Source organism: Puccinia triticina, chromosome 3A, assembly GCF_026914185.1.
Source record: "Puccinia triticina chromosome 3A, complete sequence".
NCBI classification, from domain to species: Eukaryota; Fungi; Basidiomycota; class Pucciniomycetes; order Pucciniales; family Pucciniaceae; genus Puccinia; species Puccinia triticina.
This window is the reverse complement of record NC_070560.1, coordinates 7,066,675-7,086,064: the sequence shown is the minus strand read 5'-3', so window position 1 is coordinate 7,086,064 and position 19,390 is coordinate 7,066,675. Positions and strand designations below refer to the sequence as shown.

The window sequence follows — 19,390 nt, the reverse complement described above, 5'->3', positions numbered from 1 at the left end:
TTTTTTATCTCTTTGTTCTCAAAATTGCTGTCTCCATTGTTTTGTTTTTATCTCTTGATCTACTAGTCTGAACACTCAATAGAAATCAATGCCTGTCTCCATTGATTTGTTTTTCTCTCTTGATCTACCAGTCAGTCTGGACACTCAATAGATATCAAAGTCCCTTGCACTTTGTTTTCTCTCATTGAGCTCAAACAGATTGATACATAGATCTCATAGAGATCAATAAATCAATCTCTGAGATCAATTGAGATTGATCAATCTCTTCATTTCTCTCATGGATTGAAGATTTTAACAAAGGAGAACAGATTGAGATAAGATTTCATAGGAAATGAAAAAAATAGACGTGAAAGCTACATAAATGCAAGGTCAGGATGTAGGGGAAATTCCTCCTCTTGACTTGGACCAACGGCGTTCTGGGTTTGAGTTGGATCGGAGTTGCTTTTGCGGTCTGATTCTCCCTCATCTGACTTATCTTATTCCTCTTCCAACTCATCATCATCACCATCCTTCTTGCTAGTCGGAGGCCTCAAGTTTCCATCATTTTTGCTAGTCGGAGGCCTTGAGGTTCCTTCATTCTCACTAGTTGGAGGCCTTGAGGTTCTTTCATTGGAGGCTCTCAAAGATTGCTGGACAGAGCGGTTGGAGGTATCATGACCATTCTTCAAATTGTCTAAGATGGACTTCTTCTTGGCTAGCAGGTACACTCGAGCATACTCGTCAGTGCAGGCATTGACATCTTGAAACATAAGAGTCATTTCATTCTTCTCTTGATTAAGAGCAACCCACTCTTCCTGAATATTGTTTGCTCGGGTGGCTTCTTCATTCGCATGTTTTGCTTCCAAAGTCTACTTGGCCAATTGCTTCTCCGAGGATTCAAGCAGCTTCATTTTCTTTCGCTTGTATTCATCTTTGGTAACTTTGCGCTTGGCTCGGTGGATCCCTGGAGGTCGTTCCCAGTCTTTTGATTTTGGAGCTCCCGCGGGAACATTGGAGTTTGATGGTTCAGTTGGTGACAGGGTATCTGGTGGTCGTGATTGGGAGCCGGATGCATGGGAAGGTCAACCATTCTTAGCTTTGCCGCTGAGTTTTTTGAATTCAGGAATATCCTTCAGGAGGATCCACGCTTGGTCGGCGGTGAAGTGCTTGTGGACTTGCTTGTGATACATCCCTTGCGCATTCAACATCCAATCATCGGGTGAAGTACCAGATGCCGGGTTATTGGCAATTTGATTGTAAAGAGCATCAAAATTGAGGCATGCCTGTTGCAAGGGTTTCCATCTGATTGATGGGAAGGGAAGGGATCAATTTGTAAATGAATACACTGGTTCATAAAAGGATCCACTGTTTTGGATATAACATACCTGGTAGATAAATTATCCGCATCTTGTTTGGGTCCTGGTGTGAATTGATTGAAATCATCTAGGACTCGAGCCCAAAAGTTGGCAGCCTTTTGGTTGCTGGATGTGACTGCATCTTGAGATACTACAGCCCAGCTCTTCGCAAGCTGCTCATCTTCGTCGGGGGTAAAGTTTGGGCCTTGGCGCTTCGGAGGAGGGTCAGTTTGGGTTGGAGGTTGGGACTGAGCTGTTGGGGTGGCTGGTGTCAATTCAGAGAGCTGGGTGGTGGACGTAGTTTGACGTGATTTTCAAGGTGGCATGTCGGAGGTGACGAGGTGTGTGGTGTAGGATGAGTTACTCCAGGGTTTTGCCGAGTGTTTGTGGGTGGCTCTACTCCCAGGATTAGCGGGGAGCAAAGTTACATCTCACTACTCCTTTTCCTACTCCCGGGAGTAGTTACTCCAAGACTAATCTGACCCGATGCGATTGAGGGGTCGGATTAGTTATGCTAATCCAAGCTAAAACCGCGACCAATGCGGTTGCTCTTAAGGGTGTAATTCTATACATATATTTATCCATTTATTGCTTCTACGTAGATCATGGCGTGGGCCCCAAAGTGGTTTATCCACGTCCAATAAACAGCCGCTTTCACCTTCCAACAATTCAATAGTTTCCTCTTTTATGCTTGACATGGTTTCACATATATATACAGGGTCTGGGAGTAGTGGAAAATCCACTTTTGCCCCTATGCCAATCACATATGCATCCTCATCAATCATACTGCCAACCGCAATTCCTGCTATTGCCACAGCACTTTCCCACCTAATATGAAGCAATGAATTGCTATGATCAATAATTCATTTCAAATAAGGATATTGGGTAGAAGATATTAACTGAAAGCAACAGTGCAACAAATCCAATACATCAAAACCAATCCAATACCAATAAATACCACATGGTGTACCAGATTGGTTTCCCTGCTGATACAATTATGGTTTTCAAAGTTGAAGTTCATGCGTGTATAAATGCATAAATGCATGAATTCATGAAACTTTGTTTGCAGGGGATCTCACCAATCTGCTTAAGTAATCTTTGGCTTTCCCAGCCAAAGAATTTTCATGAATTTATGATTTATGCATTTATGCATGCATGAATTCCAACTTTGAAAAATCATGAATGTATATGCATATACAATACATGTATTGGATTTGTTGGACTGTTGGTGAAAGTGAGAAGAAAAGATGAAATTAGTGAGAATTCCAAGTGGGACTCAAAGTTGGGTGTGGAAAAAGGAGAGGATAGAAAAAGGCAGTTGATCCTTAGGGAAAGCTTGTAGAACCATGGATTTTGTTGATAGCACCAGAGAGAGAGATGGTGGTTCAATAGTCTCTACTGGGCTAGGAACTTAAAAAGGGGAAGGGTGGGAACAACTACAAGGATCAGATAATCATCAGATAATCTATGATATCCAGCATTGTGAAAACCATGGCAAAAGGGGGGCTTCACAAAACAGCTTGCATGAATTTTGCCAAGGTTTCTTGCCCAAAAATTACATACGCATGTTGGGCTGTCACGATTCAAGACAAGGATAGATGTAACTTTTGAATTGTTACTTGCATTAATTTTGGTATGTAACTTGCTTGCCAAAATTGATGCAACCTGAAATCCACTGCCAGCAGTAATCTTTGGTGAGCCAATCAATCAGACACAGGTTGAATACCTTGAATGCTCTTTTCTTTCAGTTGTCTCTGTGTAAATTTTATGGAAACAAACTCTGAACCTGGGATGCTTTACTTCATTCTTCCCAAGTAATGTAAAAGGTAAAAGAGTTGCAGGTCAAATAAACAGAAACATGTGCCACCAAAATTTGGAATATCACTAGGTGCCAGGTATGTGTTTTATAGGGTGAAAGTCTCTCCTTCAGAGCTTACACACCATGGACTCACACCAAGAGGGACTGTGTTGAGTCTGAGAGCAACCTGAAATTGATGATTTCAATGGTATACATATTATGCCTCTCTTGTGAGCTCCAACTCCCTCAACCCATTCTATCCCCCCACTCACTCAGACTTTTCGTTCCAACCCAAAATTGCACTGTTATTGGACTTGGAACCAAGGGATTTGAATGAAGTAGGTGCAAAGTGTGAGATTACAAGCTTAGGTGACCAGGATCCTCCTCATAAATTGATAAGGATGCTGCAATCTAAACAAGCTGTTGTAAATGGTAAGCAAAGCTAACCTTTTCTGCAGTCCTGAATACTCAGCCGTAAAGCTGATTACACCTTTGGTAAGATTGGTAAATGCAGATCTAACAACAGCAAGCAGCAAGACCAGGTTCAAGGAAAATCCTGACCAACAATCTCCATCCAAAAGAATAAGCACAAGCATCAAAGGTAAGTGGTGGGAATAATACCTAAGGACCAATGAAGGTCAGAGTGAAGGGAAACCCAAAGACTAACTGATCAGGAGCAAAATTGCACAAAACTGCAGATAGTAAGGGGTTTCATAGTAGACCCGCGCATGCAACTTGCAAGGCAAGGCAAGCCTGCGTTCAACTCAAATGCTGAACGTCAACTTGCAGTCTCCCCGCAAAACTGGGTTATGCAAAGTGACCTGCATGCACGCGCGGGTCTACTTTGAAACCCCCTAGTGTTGCAACACTTTTAAATTGTTTTTCTGAAGCCACCTCAATAGGACACCAAAAGGCTAAGGTCCTAGCCAAGTAAGGACCAAAGCTATCTTCTACTTAAAAAGATCAAGCTGTGGCTAATGATATGTTTATTGATGTACACAGATTATATCTGTTAGACTCACAGATCTGCTTCTCCAATTTTCTTTTTACTATTCTCTTCTTTCTCAGTAGAGAGCGGTCTACATCCTGCTCTTCGGTAAACAATTCTCCATCTTTAAGGTATAGGAAAGTGGCAAATGACGTATTGCTAGACTAACAGAATGTTTTTCTACCTCTCCACTCAAGCCTCATTCATTCGTGTTTACAGTTCACAAGAAAATGAACATATCACTCATCTAATCAAGATTCTGCAGCATGTTTTAAATGAATTTTTGGAAGGAGTAAAAATAATATCTAAGTGTATATTCCTTGTTTTCAAACAGGCGTGTGCCTTGGTTTGTGGCCTAGAGTGTCGTGAGTCATCCTGATCAAGATCCTATATGAGTGGCAGAGTGCGTGCCGTGTGTGCTTCGAGATTTGCTCATTTCCTAATAAAATTTCGCCGTGATTATGTTTTCAAATCCGCGCGACCGACCAGTAGAGCCAATAAACGTCTTGAACACTCTCAAAGCTACGATAGGGATGTGTGTCCTCGGCTTTCTCCAAACGGACCACCACCTGGATCTTTTCACCCAATACGTCCTTCCACATTTTCTCCCAGGACTGGATGTACATTTATTATTTTATTGTTTCATGATAGTCATCGGTTCAAAAAGAAAAATAATAATAATCAGGCTTTTAGTGTCTGAGTGAAGAAAAGATATCTGACAACTCTTCTTACCGTCGGTGAATGAAGATAAAGTCTAGTGCCAAGTTGTATGATGCATCATAATTAACGTCAGTGATTTCTATCTTTGAGTTAGCCCGGATACCCAGTATTCTATTGTACTGACTTGTAGACCTCAAGCTTTTCCTCAGGGAGTCCCAGCTGGGTTCCAAAGATTGCAGCGCCGGACTCATGAGAAAGTAGTTGTCCGCAACGTTTGGCCAGTTCCACTTGTTGCTCTTTCGAAAACAAATGAAAGAGCTGATTGGCGGAGATGAAACTGACGCGCCCTTTCAACTGGTTGAGATTCTTTAAGCCTCGAAGTTCGAGGGGTGGCCGCGCCTCAGGCTCTACCGAGGGCTCGTTATTAAGTGTGTCTACTTCAAGAATATTTCCCAGATAAAACGGCAGCGCCTCGTTACGATCATTAAAAAGCTGATGGCCAAGGTCTCTCCATTCTACAGGAAGACGTCTGTCAGTTCTCAGGATGTATCCGTATGAAAATCTCCAATCCTTTGTAATGCCCTTTACTTACCACCATGAATGTCAATTCCTAAAACATTGTTCGGGTTCCATCCATCCTTCACAACTTGTCTGATGTCAACACCCACTGACAAAGCCCAAAAAGAACGAGGACGCATTAAGCTTAGATGACGGGAAACATAGTCAACTACGGAATGACTCACCAAATGTTCCGAGGTCAATGAAAAATTTCTGGTGTTGATCAGAATGGTGCTTGTCTTTCACGTGAGTATAAAATGGATGGGAAGTGGTTTTCCCCTTCAGGAACTCGAAAGCTACACATTATGTATTGTCACCTTCGTGAAGCACAATCGGTCAAAAAGATTGATTTGAATACTTACCCCAGATGCATGGATAAGGGAATTTCGCATACGCCGTTTCCCGAACTTTCATGATGTGTTTCTTCAAAGCTGCAGCATCTCTAATTCCAGTGGCATCTTTGAAGAATTCTAGGTCATTGGCCCAAATAGATTCATCTAGGGGATAAACTGCCTGGACTCCTTTTAATGGTAGAGACACGTCATCTTTCTCAATACCACAGTTATCAGGCGGGCTTGAGGGAGCACATGGTAGAAAGATATCTTTTTCTGATGAATTCATCGGGAAGATTGTGTCAGTACTGTAGGAAAGGGTAGAAGATACAGAGCTGATGATAGGGACAAAACAATATAAGATATAATCGAAGAAGAAACCCGACATTCCACAAACTGAATGGACTTGCAGCTGAATCTCAAGCTGGACGAACCTTCGTGCTCGTGACTGAGATTCGTAATTTGCCCAAGGATAGACGGCCCAGCAGAGAACGTTTCGGGCTTGGCATTTTCAAGTCCTAACTGAGTTGACAAAAGCTCACTCCCTCCACTAGGCTGAATGTGAGGATGCATGTTGATCTGTGAGCTTCAAAGCAATTGTGATCTAGAAAAACGTTGAAAGGACTCGTAGTCTAGACGAGTCTGCCTCTAGGTTCCCCGCTGAGCTATAGGTATCTGTCGAGATGACGCCCCAAGTCTTGTTTTTTCAGTCCCCTGGGCCTCTTAGCTTCTCCGCCCCTCTCTTAAATCAAATCTCTTTCGCGACGATCCCACCTCAAAGTTAGATATTTGTCTCATCAACCGATCCAAATTTGAGGTCATCATGAGGTGCATCCCAGGAACACCAAGTTTCGATAAGGTTTTTATGTATCACCATCTCTGCGAGTTGTTCCCGCGGAGTTTATTCGAGTTGCTACACGGCCAGCGCAGTTCGCCGCCCGAAGTGCGGCAGTTTTACATACTGTCTTCGCGCCTCAGTTCGACCCTGCAGGGGATGACGATGTGAGTACGGGGCGCACGTTTACCGAAAACGGCCCTGCATGCAGACCACTCGCCAATGATGGGCGTTGCCGCCTAACCGCTGGTACAACTAAATTTTAGCTGGGTTGATCAACATGTTGGGTCGTCCGACGTTACAGGGGCAGCCATTAGAGACCCATACTTTGTCGTACACATATCTCATCGTCTAGAATCAAGTTAACCCAAGACCTCATCCGACAGGATCATGGGGCGGTAAAATTCTGACTGCCATCTGCCAACCAAAATCCACGAGTTGAGCCGGTCTGGAAATATCATTCCACGATGATGCTGGTCGTAGGGACCGACCTGATAGCGGTCACTCATCCTGTTCACTTGAATTTTGGCTGGTGAAGCAGCGGAATGCGCCGTCTTTCAACTGACCTGAGGCCGAATAATCAATCCTGGCTGTCCAATGTCAGTTTGCTGTGGATCCAGTCGGGATGGCCAGTTTCTGGCCAGGGCGACCTGTCGACCCGATGCGAAATCGAAAATTCCGCCAGTATCACTTCAAAGGATGAATTTCTCCGCCCCTGGCGATGATCCAGAAAAAGGCACTAAGTTTGGCGCCATTTAAACAGTTGCTCGCCACAAGGGTTGGCGTGAAACCAGCGTTTTGCTGCTAAGCTCATACTTTGCCCATCATTATATTTGTACCGCTGGGTAATAAGGAGCAAGCATAAGCTAAGAAAGCGGCATCAGGTCGGCTAACCTCCACTCTCGATCACCGAGGCGCAGCCTAGAGCTTGCAAGGCTACAGTGTTCATATTCCGATTCCCGATTGAAGAAGTGTAGAACGTTTCAAATCAAACTCGCGCGTCATATCGGATAAGGAGCCTTTGAAATTAGTTGGATCTGAATGATTTTCCGAGGTCGATAAAGCGCTGGCTTGGGTGGAGAAAGAGGCAGAATGGAATGTTTTGGAAATGTCGAAATATACATAAAAAGTTTCAAAGTTGTGAGGAATTGGTAGATTTGGAAAGCTAATAGAACATCACACTGCCACTGATCAAAACCTCCACCCTAAATTTCTCCCAATTCACAATCTAAAAAACAACCCATACCCTCGAACAAGAGCGCAGAGTAAAAATGTTTGTTACTTGAAAGCTGAGAGACAGGGCTTGTTTCATTGAAGTGGGAAGTCCCACCAGTCCAAAAGCGGGAGGAACAATATCAAGGATGCAGATTGCTAGAGTAGCATTCTTGAGGAGTCGGAGTTGGGTGTGTGCACGGTGAGCCAGAAGTCAAGAAATTTTCTCGAATTCTTGAAGAGGACAAGTCGACATATATGATAAAGGCTACTACTTGGGAGTCAGATTCCAGAATTGCCTGCTAACGAATTGCCTGCTAACGAATTGCCTGCTAACGAATTGCCTGCTAACGAATTGCCTGCTAACGAATTGCCTGCTAACGAATTGCCTGCTAACGAATTGCCTGCTAACTTGAAGTATAAAAAATTGTTCAAGCATGCTGAATGCACATTAATAAATGATTTGGACTCGGTAGTCTCTTTTTTGTTCAGCAAGATATAGTTGCATGCTCTCGTTTCAGCCTAGTCACACAGGCTGTCACGGCCAGGACCGCTCATATAAGCAGGGAAAGCCACACCACCCTCCTGGGGCTCTCCACACAAAGTGTTAGGAAGTCCGCGCCCACATTTTATTTAAGACAACTTGTTCGCGCCTGTGTTAGCCCAATGCACGCGTGCGGGCGGCTTCGTCGGGAGAGCGCCCTGCAGGCGAGGTCCCCCGGACCCGTGTTTTACTTCATGCGTTGTACAATTTTCTTTCCCGCTGAGACAGAGAGATATTTGTACCCACAACACTTTTTGGTGAGACAAGAATTTGCACAAGCAGACTGTATGCATCACAAATCAGCATCAATACGATTCAATTGAGGCCTGGACCTGACGTGCTGCAAGTGGGTTTTCTGGCGTAATGGCAGGACTCTGCACAAACTTGGAACTTGTATTGTCAACTAAGGAACAAGCAGTGGTTTTTGATGATGGGTTGACTGCTCACGTGCAACTTGGAGCTCTTCATAATTGTTGACAAAAGTTCGTCACTGCAGTACAGTGCATTCCGCAGTCGACAACCCTCTCTCATCCCGTTTGATCACTATCTTCCTTGTTTCTAGGACTCAATCACCGTGGCATCAAACTCGTCACCCGATTTTAACCCAAATTCAAAAGCGTGTACATTTCATCGTCGCAAATGCGGCCTCTTATCCTTGGCCTGCTGGGGTTGATAAGTGAAAGTACTTCCCCATTCATAACGGAAAAAGATACTTTGGCACATGCTGCCAACGCAAGAAAATACATATATGATGCAAGAGAATGTCCGTACCAAGATATTCCATAGTTCTTGTGAGAATATTGAAACAATGATTTAGATAGCTCATGTCACATTTTTTCCTCAGACGGCAACAAAAGACTTTATGGCAGGGACAATTCTCCCACTATGTTGGAAGTTGCTCAGAGTAAGCTTCACTCAACAATTTATTACATAAACAGCATCAAGATCTTCACTAATCACAAATAAATACAGAGATAACTGAGACTAACCACACACCAGGATATGATGAGATTTTCCACAAAGAAGAATTCATAGGTGAGTAGGACTAAAGTAATCCAATTCCTATAATAGTATAAATTATACTGAAAATATTGAGAGAAGATTGATATGTGCTTTTCTAGATTACAAATTACAATCTGTCACAGAAAGTAAGTCTTTGAGTATTTCTGTGTTAATTCGAATGGTACCATATATCCATGTCATGCATGAAATGTGAAGTAGAGCTTTTTTTGATTTTATAACATTAGAAATAGATGAAGATCTTGAAAAGAAGGTGCTTGAAAAACTTCATTTGCTTGAAATTGATGAAGAACCTCCTCTGGATTATGACAATTTGAAAAAATTCCGTGGCATTCTTGGAGATATTTGGGAGGATATCAACAAAATTGAAGCCACAATAAAGGGGGGAGATGTTACAAAGCTAAAGGAGATGGATCTAACCCTTCTCAATATTTCCCAGAATATAAAATCTGTTTCTAAGCTCTTCAGTGATGTACCATCAATTAAAGGTGAAGATCACAAGCTTTATGCAGGATTGTTGAATTTGAGTGATATATTGGTTGCCTACCTTGCCATCTCAGCAAGATATAATCGGATTCCTGAAGCTTATATCAAAGAATTCATAAATGATAGGAAAGAAGAAAATTGGTTGATGATATTTTACTACATCTGGGGAAAGCTCCCCTGTGATTCATTCAAAGATGCAGCTTCATTCTATCTCAATTATGACTTTAGAAAAACTCTAGAAGAAAGCCCATTCACTGAGGAAATACATGATCTGTTGCAATGTCAGTGGAATCATTTCTTTTGATTTTTTCCTAGTTAATCTGATTTAAATGAACAAGCATTTAAAGATATCTGGCTTTAATTTTATTTACTTCCACTTTCTATTTAATACCAGACTTGGAAGATGATACATGGGATCAAATTTACCGCATGTATTTGGGGGTACAAATCCATGGATATGTTCAAAATGAAGGACTTGTTGAGGGTTACAGAGAATTGGAATCATTGGCAAAGGAATTCATCAATATAACTTCATTTGAATCATCTCATCGAGTATCAATTGCTATTGAGACAAGTGTTGTGTGCTTTGCCAATAGAATTGTTGAATTTATCCACAAACAGTCACTTAAAAATTCCATTGCCTGTCAAGAGAGATTGATTTACTTGAAGGTTTCTATCAACATGCTTGAATATGTGAAGAGATTCTCAAAAACTTGTGATGTTCACAAAAAATTCCATACACAATTAGAAAAAAATCCACGTTTCTCTTCGGTGCAAGCAATTTCCAAAGCAATAAGAATCTATTCTGATGCCTTGAAGAATATCTACATAAGCTATGGGAAAGTCTTAAATAATTTAGCTTTGGAAGATATTACATCAGGAAGGTCAGTCAAAGAAAAGCAGGAACCAAAGTACTTGATCTACTTAACAGATTTGGGTGTAAGGCATGAATCCTCTGTATTTGAAACTGGACTAGAAGCCATAAAATTGTATGAATTTCCACTTGCTTCCTTGCTTATTAAAACAAGCAATAAAATAATTTCATTCCTTTCAAATCTCATAATACCAAATGATTACAAAGATCTCATGGATTTGAAGAACTACCTGGAAGATATTATGAAATTCCAAGGTGTAGATATCTCAAAAATTGAATCCTCCAAAAATCCTTTTGATTGAAGATGTTTAGATTGATTTTCTCATGTTAATACTCCTCAAGGCAATCACTTCTTGTGTTATCTGTTCTTTTCCTGGTCTTTCCACATATTTTAAGGGTTATTTTCAGTCCAGGTCAACACCCAGTCTTTCCTTCTCTTTTTTGACTGTTTTGGGCAGAATGATTCCATGAAAGCATGCAGAGTGTTTTTAAATGAAAATAGGTTTTTAAAAATGAGACAGAGTCAGAGTGAAAATTGCAAACCTTGATGTAACTGTTGAATGTATCAGAGCATCTGCATCAGTTTAGCTAAAAGCTAAGCTAAATTACCGCTTGCTAAGAGCCAAATTTAGCGACGCGGAGGGCACTCCACACCGGTCAAGCCAAATTGAATGGTAAACTCACCTGACTGCGCTATCAACACCCACCACCGGTCATTGAGGTTTGTATGTACTCTCAATGACTGGTACAAGTTTGTATGTAGCCTTGATGACCGGTACAAACCACTCATCAAGCAGCCAGCTTGAGTCTACTTGATGACCGGTACAAACTGGTCATCAAGGGGAATCACACTCAATGAACGCTCTGACTGGTCATTGAGTGGACTCAACCCTCTCAATGAACGGTCTAACCAATCATTGAGAGCACTCAAGCTGTTTGATGACCGGTCTGACTGACCGGTCATCAAGAGGACATACAACTTCTCGATGAACGGTTAGACCGTTCATCGAGAGGGTTGAGTCTACTCAATTACCAGTCAGACCATTCATTGAGAGGCTTGACTATGTATTGTGTTTTGAAAAAAGCTTGGACACTTTTCCAAAATTAGTTCTGCAGCAAAAAGTTTAAAAACTAAACTTTTGGGGTCTGGGAGGCACTGGTAGCTGGATACCAGTAGAATCTGTGAGTGAACCCCATTTTTGGCATACATCAAGGGAATTTGGTGTTTTTGTGATGGAGGGGGGGATTACCCAAATGTCCAAGAATTATTCAAAACACAATAGCTTTGAGTCCTCTCAATGACCGGTCTGACCGGTCATCAAGAGGTTGTTTGTCCTCTCAATGACCGGTGTAAAGCTCAAAAGTGTTCCTGAGAACCTTTTGCTGAGTGCAGAAAGGGATGAATGAGGTTACCTCTGCCTTTCCTGGGTCACTAGACACTAAAACAAGCCCCCCAATCTACGATTGGAAGGTTTATGTAGTGATAATGGAGGTGTATCAAAAGATAGCCTACTTTGAGCAGGTGGCTTAAGGGGTTATGGTGATGGAGCTGATGAGTAAGTGTTGTAATGAGGTTGTAATTTGTATGTAAGGGTTTTAAAACCACAATATAGAGTGGTGCTAATACTGTAGAGTGAGCAAGTGTTGTACTGTTATGGGGTAAGCTGAGTGCAAGTAGTTTGCTGAGAGAATTTACAACTGGGGGGAGGAGAGCCTCCTTAATTAGAAAAGAGTGAGACATTTTAGCTCCAGGGGAACAAGAGAATGAGGGGTTTTAGCTGCCCTGAAGACTACAATGAGGTATTTTGGCTGGTGGTTGACAGGTCACATGAGGTCTTGATGTCATATGAGGGAATTTAGCTAGTGAGAAATAGGAGGTGAGATATTTTAGCTGGCCTGGCCTGTCAAATGATGTCATCTGCAAGCTGCATGAGGGGTTTTTGCTATCTTGACACCTGCATGATGTCATCTGTCAACTGTCAGACTGCAGCCCCTATTACACTAGTCTGCATGCACCTGCATAAGACTACATAAGCCTGCATCAAGTGTGCATAACACTGCATGACACTGCATGACATGTGCATAGCACAATGTAATGAGTGCAGCTGATGAGTTAAAGTGTATGTAAAGGTTTAGACAAGCTGTCAGGGTGGTCCATGTAACCTGGGTAAGTGTGGTTCATGTAACAGATTACATGACCTGAGTATGGTGTTTGTGTGTGTGAAACTGGCTGATAGTGTCTGGAAGGGGTTGTATCTTCTGATCCAGAGGGGTGTAAGGTGTGTTGTCCATGGCGTCCTGTGTAGTTTTGCCCGTAGAATCCAGTGGTGCCGCCATATTGGTTGATTTGAGAGTGTACATATGAGAAAAAAGGAAATTTTGAAATGGGCTAGATGGGCAACCATAAAGCATACCACACCGGTCTGACCGGTCATTGAGAGGTTGTTTGTCCTCTCAATGACCGGTCTAACTGGTCATAGAAGTTGTATGTCCTCTTGACGACCGGTCTAACCGGTCATTGAGAAGTTGTATGTCCTCTTGACAACCGGTCAGACCGGTCATCGAACAGCTTGAGTGCTCTCAATGATCAGTTTGTACCGGTCATAAATAAGAATTGGCCCCAGAAAGCGCCCAAAAATAGTATTAAATACAAAAATTAGTAAAATTAAACAAAGTACATAAAAATAAACTGTTGTACATTAAAGAGTAATATTAATTGTGTAAAAATACCCCGTGAAAGCATCATGTAGACTTCTACTGAAGCTCTTTCACATGACAATTGGTTTTAAACATGTCATGTGACCAACGGTGAAACTGATACAATACATGTATTTGTATCTGTATTGGCAATACATAGTGTTGGAAAAGTGTGTATTGTATCTGATATCAGATACATCACAAATCCATATATTTCAATACAATACAGCATGTATTTCCCCTGATACATGCTGTATTGTATTGTATTGGGCACCCAAATACACAGTTTTGGAAAACCATGTATTGTATCTGATAACCAATACATCCAAAATACATCTATTTCAATACGATACACACACAATACTGATACTTGTAAAGTATCAGTTTCACCGTTGATGTGACAGAGTCAGGGAAATTAGTCTATTATAATACAAATAAATTGCCCACAGCCAAGCCTTGTTCACGTGTACACCTCAGGATACTCCCATAGGGAGAAAAGGACTAAGTGGTTGCGTCCACTGAAGTCCCCTCTATAAATAGAGGCCTATTTGGCCCTCAGGAAAAGATCCCCAAGACCATTCACCTCCCAGAAACTGTAAGTTTGCCGTGAATATTCTCCCCTGCTACTATTGTAGCCCCTTTTCCTTTTAAACCATCCCCAGCACGTAAAATCCACTGGATTAAACCCTTTAAATCATCAAAAATCCTTTATTAGCATATTTAAAGATTTATCCTTATAAGTAGTTGCCGTAAGACCTCCGCCTCTGTCAAGCAGCCAATCAGTTTAAGCGCTTACCACCTACTTTTAGGCCAAACTAATTCCCTGTAATTAATAATTACATATTATTAATTACATAATTAATCCTTCCTCTGTTACAGAGAGTTTAAACCCTTGTAGTGGCCATATTTGCCACGTAACAAGCTTGGTAATTTAAATTACCAGTGTTTACATCAGCACAGTTATAGTGCTAGGGCCCAAAACCCTTATTTTGACGGGTTTTTTGCCCTAAGCTTCATAAACAGAGCTGTCAGCAAAAGACAACTGAGGGGGGAAGAGAGCTCCTTATATAGACAAATGTGAGGGAATTTAGCCACAAGGAAGCCCTGTATGAGGGATTTTAGCTGCAGGGAAACTGAATGAGTGAATGTGGTTGGTTGGAAATGTACATGACATGTAGAAGGTACAAACATCTGAATGAGTGACTATGATTGGTCAGAACATGAGGGATTTAGTCTGGTACTTCTATGATGTCACCTGCAGCTGTCAATTGTGAAAATCCACTAATTTGGAATGTATGTACATACTATGCAGTGTAAATGAGTATGTGTAGCTGTCCAGCCGCTGGGTGGTGTATGTAAACGTGAGGTTGTAATAGGAGGTTGGATATATATGTAGCCTGTGATGTATATGTAATCTGCAAGTGTAGCATCTAGTCCTGTAGAGTCCTATCCTTGTGCCATATTCTGTGATTCCTGATGAATAGTATGTAAGAAAAAGAGAAATAAAGAATTTTATTTTTATTTTTGATGTAGTGGAACCTTTCCGCCTACCACATTGTTCCCTGCCAAGCACAAGTACACATTCAACCTAATGAAGAAACTTGTCAAAACCCAAAAATCTCAAGTTGAAGCAGCATCAGTACTGTCCAGACCAGCCCCACCAGTTGTCAATAAACCCAAATCCAGCAAGAAAGCTCGCAAAGAGATTGACTACTTTCCTGATGCAGTCAAGGTGCCTTGCACAGATGAGATCAAGATCTATCTAGGAGGTAAGTGTAAGTTACCTACATCCGAGGCAAGTGGATGCTTGAAATGGTGGAAGGTAAGTACTCTTTCATTTCTTCCCGGAAAAATCTATTATTATTAAACTTTTTTGTTTGTTAGGACCATGGTTGGGAATTTCCAACTTTGGCGCTCTGAGCCAGGAACTATCTGGCTTGCTTGGCAGCCTCTGCAAGCGTGGAAAGGTGCTTCTCTGCTGCAGCCAATACCTGTGGTGGAGATTGAGGAAGTCTAGCCGCAAGAACCATTGAGCACTGCGTAAGTTCTCATCAATGGCTGACTCAAGGAGTTGAACCAGACAACACTTTTAAGACTGTGCAAAACATTATCACCCAGGCCAACTTGCAAAGGGCATCCAAAAAGAAGATGACCCCCAAAGACTTGGATTTGTAATTTTTCATTCTTATTTTCTCTATCCTATCATCAGTGCAGCAAAAAAAAAAATCCTCACAATCCAGGATTGTTCTTGTCTTGGTATTGCAATACTATACAATCAAATGCAATACTTTGTATTGGCTCCTCAATACAATACTATGGTATTGTATCAAGGAGCCAATATGATACACCTCCTTCTGATAACATGGATTGGAAAACCGATCTGATCCTATGTATTGACCAATACATGTCTCGGATTGGATCGGTTGCAGTGTTGAATGTATGAAGCTACCTCTGCCATCCCTTAGTCATCACATAAATAGTTTGTCCTATAAGGATACTCTGAATCTTCATTGCTATTGAAAAATCAATTTTACTTGATTTTCACTAGCTATCAAGAGTAAGGTTTAGCCTTTCCTTCTACATATTTGAGACAAGAGGAATTCATCCACTAAGCAAGCCTGCTAATCTCAGATTGCAAGCTCTAGTGGAGGACTTCCTGTTGAGATCTACACTATACAGACCCTGCAGAACCAGATCTGCAGCCCCTGGGACAGCATTTCCCAGCAAAAACTAAGGTTTTCTGGCTGCAGACATGGCTCTGCAGGTGGCTGCAGATTGACAGGGAGGCCTTGGCTAAAATGCTTAATCTAGAGGAACAGGTTAAGCTTTATTGGCTGGTGAAATTTCTCAGTTGAGTTTTCACCGGCAAACACCGTTTAGCAGATCCTTCTAAATGAAGCCATTTAGGCAATGGGAAGTCCTCCAATGGAGTGACATTGATGGTGTATCAGCAGATAACTGTCAATTTTTGGTTTGGAACCAAAGGGCTGCCGGAGCTGGTTGCACCTGGTCTGGGTGGGTGAGATGAGTGAAAACATCAACAAGCGGTTTATCAACGTTCTTTCTTTTTTTCCTGCAAAATCTTACTGGAGCAACCAGGTTGTGGAGCCCTATAATTATCAGGGCCTGACTCGGACCCATGAGGACGAGACAATGGAGGATGATGGTCCTCAAAATAGGGGGGTTCAGCATGTTAGTCAAAAAACCTTGTTAAAAATTGATGGCTGCTCATGCAGGTCTATGCAAGGATATTCCAGAAAATAAATAGAGCTCTCAGCAAGACCTCCCCTGTAAAGGCCTTGCTGTAGGGAATGCTTATGCATTATTTTTTTCAAGTTTATGCAGGAAGTGTGCATGAGATTTGAAACCATCTGTGACAAGCAGCCAAAATCAGGCAAATGTGAACCCCCCTAATGTTGCCGTGGTCAACAAACTGACGTCCCAGATCACGTGAATTGACAAATTCAGCTAACTTAACACAAGACCCTCTTTGGAGGGCCTGATGCAGCCTGGCTGGCGCAGAGCGCCCCTCGCGAAGCAAGCCTCCGAAGGAGGGACTTGCGCCTTATACCCCCCTACCCGCCCTACTCTTTTTGGCATTTGGCAGGGCATTATTTTAGAAACACTATCAAATTTGATCCAGTACTGAACTTTTTTTTTCTTGTTCAGTGTGCCATGTCTGCCTGCTTCTTCTCTACAAGCATGCCAAAAATCAAGTGTCCCACTCACTTCAAAATAGGTCTTTTACCTTGTTTTCCATGGGCAATACATCCACAGGCTGCTTATGTAATGTAAAGCCACCAGTCAGAGTACAGGGAGTGGTGCCATCAAACCTGAGCACTTTGAAAGTCTTATTATGACAGTAAAAAATGTTGAGAAGGTCCAAAAATAATGCTACATATCCTACAAGATGCAGGAGAAGGAAGGGGTCATTTGGCTCAGCGGAACCTTCATGCTATTCCTCAAAACTGAGGAGGTACAAGCAATAGAATGGAAAACAGCAAAAAAACAAGAAAGAGTAGGGCAAGCACTGGCGCATAGTGTATAAGTCCCTCCTTCGGAGGGTCCCTGCGGGACGGCGTCCCCCCTCCACAAAGAGAGGGTCTTGGTTAAGTTAGCAAATTCAGCCGGCAGCTCTTTTAGGTACACAACCAGCAGCATCTCACTCCCATCGGCATGGAATTCTGGAATCAAATCGATCTATCTACTGTAACGCTGAGCATCCTCAGCCTGATCTCCATCCTCGTCATCTATCTTCAATACACGAAGGTCTTGCTCTCGCCCTACTCAAACTTGAAGCTCAAAACCTCATCAACTTCGTCGTCTGCTTCAGCTTCATCATCCCAAGAAAGATTCGCCCGATGCAGAGAATGTTCGAAGCTGAAGCCGATCTCAGAACTGAAGATTTGCAGCAAGTGCAAAATACCACCGAGCCCAGATCAAGATACCAACGACCTCAACTTTTACTACTGTGATCAGAAATGTCAAAAGGCAAATTGGAAGACGCACAAACTGATATGTGGCAATTTCAAAGACCTTCAGCCCACCTCGGCCGATCCATACGCACCTGTCAATCCGCTACATTCTCCTCCAACTAGCAATCTATTGTCTCATGCTGACTTCGAGAAAAAGAGAGCAGAAATTGAATCTTTGTTGAAAAAATGGTACGTTATCTTCTCCCATGATTGACATGACAAGGCGTATTTGTCTTCAACTGACCTAACCTTTCAAATATACGATGTAGGTGCCAATTTCACAAGAACGTTTTGATATTCGCGGCCATCCATGGGTTGGACCTGATCCGTAATCCGCCAAACTCCAAGCTGATATTATTGATGATAAGTTTAACCCTAAACGAAAAAGAAAAGACCGAAAAATTCACGGAGATAACGGGTGAAGAAGACCAAGAGGCGAATACTCAGAAAGATCTGAAACCCCAGGATGGAGCGCAGGATCCAATGAGCTCGAATTTGTTTTCGGTGGCCCATGTTGGTACGTTGGATTCGACAAACTTCTTCAAGTCGAATCCGGGGATGTCAAATGCCCTTAAAGAGATCGAAGGCGTTCGAGAAAAAGTAAAGGAGAAAGGCGGGATTGGTGTCGCCGTCTTATTGGTCCGCTGTGGACCCATTGTTCAGGTATAGCTTGCAACTTTTTAGACATCGATGCTTGGCCCCCTCAAAGAACAACAGATTGAAACTAGACGTTTATGATCCTTGCCCTCTTTTCAAATGTCAGGTTTTTCCGGTTGGCTTGCCTTCTCAAGCTGATCTAGATGCGGTGCCGCGTCAAACAAACTGGCGAGCAATCTTTAATGAAGCAATCAAGTCTGGTGTGCCCTGGAAACCGCGCAAATGATTATTTTTCTATACTTTTCTTCAACGGGCAGGTTATGATTTATTTCCATGACTTAGAGATCTTTGGCTGAGGATAATTGTTTGATGGAGGAGAAAAAGTATACTTCATTGACAATCTTTAATATAACATCCACGTGAGAACCTATTCCAATGAGCAGATGTAGATGAATGTAGCGATAACAATAAACCGTACGTGTATCTTAGTCTTCGCACAGTTTTCCACACGACACAACACATCCTACAATCATCGACCAGTAATTCAACCGGGTTATACAGAACGGAAAAAGAAGGCAAGCGAAAAACGAGCGAAAAAAGTGATAAGAAAACCGAATAGACTGCAGATTGATGTTACACATATTCAAACGAGGGTAAGTCACATATTCAAACGAGGGTAAGTTCGGGAGGAACAGCCCTAGTCACTTCAGTCCCACTATTGACGTTGAAGAGATACCGGCCCATTCCGAAGAAAAGATTTGATTGAGACAAAGGGCAAAAGTGGAGAGAAGTTCAGCACTCAGTATCTGCTGTTTCCATATAAAAAAATGTGGAATTGGGATAGCGCAAGAAGTGTAAATCAAACGACAAACTACTAGAGGTTTCTGGTTGGCGGGTTGGCTACCGGCGGCAATGGCTTGGTCGACCCGACCGCCATCAGCAGGTTGATGGGAGAGTGCCTTGGCGATCTCGCCCCCCTT

At 42.3% G+C, this 19,390-nt stretch overlaps 2 protein-coding genes across 2 annotated transcripts; one reads left to right on the top strand and one right to left on the bottom strand.

Annotated features, from left to right (window-relative positions):
* Positions 1 to 4,587: 4,587 nt before the first annotated feature.
* PtA15_3A772 (uncharacterized protein) lies at positions 4,588 to 6,243 on the bottom strand (the record flags this gene model as incomplete). Its single annotated transcript, XM_053167773.1, has 7 exons — positions 4,588 to 4,734; positions 4,853 to 4,874; positions 4,965 to 5,295; positions 5,373 to 5,447; positions 5,524 to 5,634; positions 5,701 to 5,946; positions 6,105 to 6,243. 7 exons carry the CDS (start codon positions 6,241 to 6,243, stop codon positions 4,588 to 4,590), a joined length of 1,071 nt encoding a protein of 356 aa, XP_053018957.1.
* An 11,271-nt stretch (positions 6,244 to 17,514) lies between these two features.
* PtA15_3A771 (uncharacterized protein) lies at positions 17,515 to 18,696 on the top strand (the record flags this gene model as incomplete). The annotated part of the gene is made up of 3 exons (XM_053167772.1): positions 17,515 to 18,002; positions 18,083 to 18,476; positions 18,577 to 18,696. The coding sequence occupies 3 exons, from the start codon at positions 17,515 to 17,517 to the stop codon at positions 18,694 to 18,696; spliced, it is 1,002 nt and encodes a 333-aa protein (XP_053018956.1).
* Between the last annotated feature and the right edge of the window lie 694 nt (positions 18,697 to 19,390).